Source organism: Athene cunicularia (assembly GCF_003259725.1).
Source record: "Athene cunicularia isolate RWA chromosome 20 unlocalized genomic scaffold, athCun1 chr20_part1, whole genome shotgun sequence".
NCBI classification, from domain to species: Eukaryota; Metazoa; Chordata; class Aves; order Strigiformes; family Strigidae; genus Athene; species Athene cunicularia.
Window position 1 is genome coordinate 5,439,899 of NW_020799125.1, and position 6,061 is coordinate 5,445,959.

The 6,061-nt window shown below is 38.5% G+C and overlaps 1 protein-coding gene across 1 annotated transcript in view; it reads left to right on the forward strand.

The window, feature by feature from the left end:
• The window catches only part of CBLN4 (cerebellin 4 precursor), a 6,603-nt gene extending 1,216 nt beyond the window's left edge, over positions 1-5,387 (forward strand). The window contains exons 2-3 of the mRNA XM_026862316.1: positions 1,132-1,248; positions 4,054-5,387. Coding sequence (XP_026718117.1) covers positions 1,132-1,248; positions 4,054-4,251 — 315 coding nt within the window. The 3' untranslated portion in view covers positions 4,252-5,387. The remainder of the gene's footprint in view (positions 1-1,131; positions 1,249-4,053) is intronic.
• The last annotated feature ends 674 nt before the right edge of the window (positions 5,388-6,061 follow it).

The window sequence follows — 6,061 nt, forward strand, 5'->3', positions numbered from 1 at the left end:
GCGGGGGCAGCGGCCGGGGCTGCGCGGGCATCCGCCGGTTTGTCCTCGGCGCCGGGAGGCTGGCGGAGAGGGGCTTCTCGGGTGCCAGCAGCCCGCCTGGGTTTTTAGACGGCTTGTGCAGCCTTTGAGGGGGAAAGGAAGGGCGAATTTTACGGAAAAATCGTTTAACTTTCCCATAAGAATCACAGGCTCATAGTACAGCCCCTCTCATCTCGGTCACTGACAGATGCCAGCACACATTCCATGTACCTGCTCCTGTCCTACGGCAAGTCCGAAGCAATTGAGACTGATGGTTATTTTTCTTCCTATACCATATTATAATGAACAGTAAATTGTTGTGACAACTGAAGCCAGATATGTCACACAGCTTAATGCTAGCAATGTAAATTACCCTAACTTCACGGACATGGCTTTCTAGGGCTATGCCTGCCATAAAGGAGCCGGAAAATATGCTTTATTTTTGCATAACTAAGTGGAAAGAAAGAACAATTTAGTCATTAAAAAAGATATTTAGCATATGGACAATGCACTCATTTAATATGTTCCCCTCTGCTACTTGTCTCTGTTAAATGAACCCCAAATTATTATCCGTGCTTACAAAAACAAATAAAGCAGCAAAGGCTCACAGCCAGTTTTTGCTCAGATGTGCCAGGGATTTCCCTAACTCGATCTGTCTATAAACTGGTGAATGAATTGTACCATTCACATACATCCTTCCTCACAGCTGGCTACTTTCAGGAAGATGGTGTTGACTTGACCGTTGCTTTTTAGTCAAAAGCAGGATGCCACTCCCTGAATTAGTGTTTTGATGTAATTTGATGTAATTTTTGAGGAATGATGAACAAAAATGCTTTTTTTTTTTTTTTTTTTTTTCTTGAAGGTATGATATAGAGGCAAAGTAAGAAAGATTTTCCACCCTTGTTTATTTATAGCGAAGTTGTACTATAAATGTAACTAAATATCCATTTTGTGAGTAATATTCCAATTTAATTGAGAGAACAATGAATAAAACAGCATAATTGTAGATTAAAATATTTCCATGGGTGAATGCTTTCTAAAGTTAATAGTCTGTCGTTTTTATTTAGCACTGAGTACCTGTACTAATTCCCATGCTATATTTTTTGTTTGTAGATCCTAGTAAATGTGGGCAATTTTTTCACGTTGGAGTCTGTCTTTGTAGCACCAAGGAAAGGAATTTACAGTTTCAGTTTTCACGTAATTAAAGTCTATCAGAGTCAAACAATTCAGGTACGTTGATCAAGTATGATTCCAAAATCTTTTACTTAAAAGTGTTTATTTAGAATAGGATCTTGACTGAACAGAGGAGTATTTAACACACTTTCAAGTAAAAATAGCTTAGTTTAAAGCAACCTGTGGTGTAGAGTTCCTAGCAGTGGAGTGAATACATCTAAACGGAACAGCTGTAACAAGGCAGGATCCTCACCTCAGATAAATTGCCATAGCTTCACTTCTATACCATACGGACTGAATATCTGGTGTGACATAAAGTATTAAATAGAATGAATCATCCAAGAGTAAAATAGAGCTCTAAATTTCACTTAATTGCATAAATACTACTGAAGAGCTGTATTTTGCTACAGGTTAAACTCACTGTATTGAACGCAGGCGTTCTGGGAATATGTACCAGATTTGACTATTTTTGTAACATTTTGTGTCCTGGATGACAGCTCATGATGCCAGGTATCTGTTTATGACATCAGTCTGCTGTGGATGAAGGTTATTTAAGGTGGTCCACTTCTTCTGTAACGACAACGAAATGTTATACCTCTATAGGGACGTCTTCTAGGGAACCTTGTTAGCAGTTTAAACTTTTTTTTCACCATATAATACATAAAAGATATGTCATATATTTGAAAAAAAAGAAAGGAGTGATTCTGCACTTTCTTCTGTAGCTCAGTAGCAGCTGAACTACCTAAGTAAATACAAGTATGTACTAGCTTAGAGGAAAAGCCTCTAAGTTCCTGAACGTCCCCTTGGCGAGCCAACAGTAATTTTCTCAAAGTACATTCCTTAATCTTCATGCCAGGTCATGCAGTTTCTGTGACATACATACTGGCTTTCTAGATCTGGAGTAACACCTGTGGCATTCCTTGTTTTCACCCATGAGACCACCAGATTCACAGCAGTATCTGATGCTTTTCCTGTGGTCTGTCTTGCTCCTGAATGTGCCTTTCAGTGGACAAGGCTGACATGAAATGGATTTCTGCAGGGCTGATCAGCCGTTTCTTTGTGTCAGCTCTGGTTTTGGGTAAAGCGCCTGAGAAAAGTGTAAATGGCAGAGATGACAAAGAAAGCTGATGTGAGACACATTCATATTCCTGGTGAAATTCACCTTCAGTTTACAAGAAGAAATCATGGTTCCATTCAGGTCAATGACAAAAGTCATAAAGGAAATATTGACCTCATGAAAATCTCTATAATGAACTTATAAGCTATTTAATAGGCTCAAACTTTGTTCTTTCACTCTCATAAATGCTGAAAGTTGAAATGGCCTAGAATAACTGTATGTCAGACAGCTTCATTGGATTTAAAATACATATTGCCAAGAAAGATGTCAAGGCTTGGATTCTGGAAGTCCAGTGCAGACTTCGGTGTTTCACGTACCAGGTACTCAAACCTGGGAGCTTGGGGCTTGTAACAGGGAATGTTATAACCTGTGACATGGCCTGAAATCTTTCACAGATCAAGAGTTTCCGAAGTGATGGATGGGTTTGGTTAGGTCAATTTTGTCATAGTTAATGTGAGACCATCTGGTGCAAAGCTGTGATGTATCTTTTGCTGTGACTGAAATAGCTGTAAGGTGATCTGCAGGGGAACCTGACCAAGAGAGATGGTAGAGAAGAAAGGAGATAAACCAAAACCAAACAATGACTAAACTCTTGATGCTTTTTTTTTTTTGCGTGTATGATAACTATGGAGTGGACCAAAAGCCATTGCAGTGGAGCAAACCAGCTTGAGTCTCAGCCACATGCAGACTTAAACACCACTAAATCACCTGAAGGCTTCTTACATAAGTGATATTACTGTGCTCCTGGAACATCTGTTAGTGCCATTAAATATCATTAAACTGAAATTGGTTCCCTGGGGACATCTGATTAAGTGGATTTCCCAGATAGGCGAATCCCAAATCAGGGCCAGATTCTGCTGCCCTGATTTATGCTGAGCACTAATTTATTCTGTGGCGACTCCCATTAAAATTAATGGGAGCATATGCAAGGCCAGCATACTTGATATGAATAAGCATTTCATAATTCACCCCTCTGTGACTGCATTATAGCCGCTTAAAAAGAAAAAGCAGAAGAAAGCTAATAGTTTGCCATTGGGGAAATGAAAAATGCCTGAATCTGTCCATTCCCCCAGCCCCTGCCCATCTTTATTTACAGTGTCTGTGTGGTGTTGCTTTCAGAGCAGAGGCTGTGCTGACTTTCAGAAGTGTTTTATAGAAAAATGGATTCAGTACCAACACACAGTGCAGTTGTTCATAAAGCTAAAGGTCTGTTCTAGATTTAAACTAAGGCACCGTCAGCAATGGAAGAGACATATACTTTGCTCTCAATGAAGTGTAAGCTCTCAGCCTACTGTGGTACCTTTGACATCTCATTAGGTGCCTACATCGCACCTCTGGGTGCCCAAGTTTCTTGAAAATGTCTTCTTTGCTAGTGCGTGTCTAAACAACCCATGAGTTAGGCAAAGTGACACAAACCGAGGTAATAGCTCACAGTTCCATAGAGACTTACAACAATTAACATGCCCAAGCAACAGATGAAAGCAATGTCATGTCATCTTTCACACTGCCTGAACCCAGACTCAGCACACGGTGTCCCACCGACTTCACGCAGCTGCAGGTCAAGCCCAGGAAACGTGAATGTGCTTGTACACGGCAAATAAATGTAATTATTAGTTTAAAACAAACAAACAGAAAGCAGCGATGATTGGGACTTTAGCAGGCCTCTTACACTGTAGTTAATATTCAGTGATAGTTCTTGATGTTTTTCTGTTAATTAGAGCTTTTCAGTGGTTTTTCTCTTGTAGGTCAATTTGATGCTAAATGGAAAGCCAGTCATTTCTGCTTTTGCTGGGGACAAGGACGTCACACGTGAAGCTGCCACAAATGGAGTCCTGCTCTATCTAGACAAGGAGGATAAGGTTTACCTGAAATTGGAGAAAGGTAATCTGGTCGGTGGATGGCAGTATTCTACGTTTTCTGGCTTTCTGGTCTTTCCCCTGTAAAGTCCATTTTCCTGTGACATTCATCCAGGTGTGGACTCATCATTGCCTCTGTTACATGAAGATCATTTTATCATCATGGGATTGATGTTTCTTTATTGGTTTTTCATGGGTGAATATGGATTCTCTTTATGGATTTTGCCCCCATCTGGACTACTCCGAAGTTTCACAGAATTTTGTGTGTTTGTTTAAATACAATATATTTGGATTGAGACTAAAGCAGACAATAAATATCTATGCTTAATGTTACAGTCTAAAGCTGCCTGCAAGATTTATTCAGATTTCATTTACTGGACTTACTGGATTCATGGGAGAAGTGGATTTTCTTTAATTATGAAAAGACTGGCAACCAGGTCTATCATTTAGGAGAGTTTGAGTTCAGACTTCAATCAAGAGTTAGTGTGTTGCTGCCAAAGAACTGTATATTGATATATTGGTCATACATGTTTCTGTCATTGGGACTTAACTGACATGATCTGTTCCATTGTCTTGAGAAAGGTAATTATTATTGATAAGTGGTTGACTTTAATTCTCCTCTGCGTGTAGTGTGTTGGATGATTCACCCATATATTTATGCTCTGTCACCAGTCACAATCAAGTCTAGCTTACATAAAGCTAACAGGTTATGGTTGTCTTTTAGTTAGCTATGTAAGATAATCCTCTTTTCCACATGCTGTTTTCTAAAAAGGAGAGCAGATTATAACCATTATGAAAAAGATTCTTACCAGGGTTAAAGGTGATCATTCAGGCACAACTTTGCAAAACAGCTTTGCCCTGCAGGAAATCTCACACTTGTTTTTCAATTTTAATTAACATGATGGATAATAATAACTGCTTTATTAAAAACCTAAGGGATTCCCTCCTTAGACACAACCACTTTACTAGCTGGAGATGAGATCCCCTTGTTTGTAATTATGTCTATTTTTCAAACCTTCTGTTGTGTTAAAGGTATCATCTGGTTTTGCCTTAACTCCACAACTGTATATAATTTTAGATCATATGTTTAACAAATATTAAATCCAAATAGCCGGTACCTAACTTGGTGCAATATCTTTTCAGCTTTTTGTACAGATCATATGAATTCATAAACTTATTTATTATATCATTGTTACATAATAAAGATTAATATATGTTAGTTGAATTTTTGACCTTTGGATTTTGGAAGTCACTTCATGCTATTTTTTTACTGGATATAAGTATTATATGCAAAGTGTAAGCTTTTGGGATTCACAGAAACTGCCCTGGGAGGCAGGCAAACTGTCAAAATTTAGTCTGGCAGAATCCTAGAGGTAGTCAGAATGATCTAGATATAACCTATGCATTTTATTAAAAAAAAAATTTAGGCAGAAATCCTGGCTTCACTGAAGTTCGTGTTAAGAATCACATTGATTCCAAAGGATTTTGGATGAGACCTGTGCTTTAGGTTTTGCCATCAGCATTAAACTCCAGTGCCACCAAATTGAATATCAATTAAAAATGATTTTCACATGAACTGCTAATGAAACCTTCATCCCTCATGCCCAAAATATACATTGAATTCAATGGATATTTGTGCCTTGTATATCATGAAGGATATGGTTCTAAATTAAAAAAATACTATATACGTGAGAATGTTTCTGGATGGAAGCATATCCAACAATCTGGGAACTTCTCTAAAAGCCAGTTTAGGCTTGGATTTGCTGCTTTAGGTAATCCATTTCCAATTTCTTCACTTGTTAGCCAAGTGCAGTGTATCATATTGCTCTAACCGCTGTAAATAGATATTTCTCTGATTTACAGTCTAGTGCATGGCTGGTTGATGCTCCTGATAAAA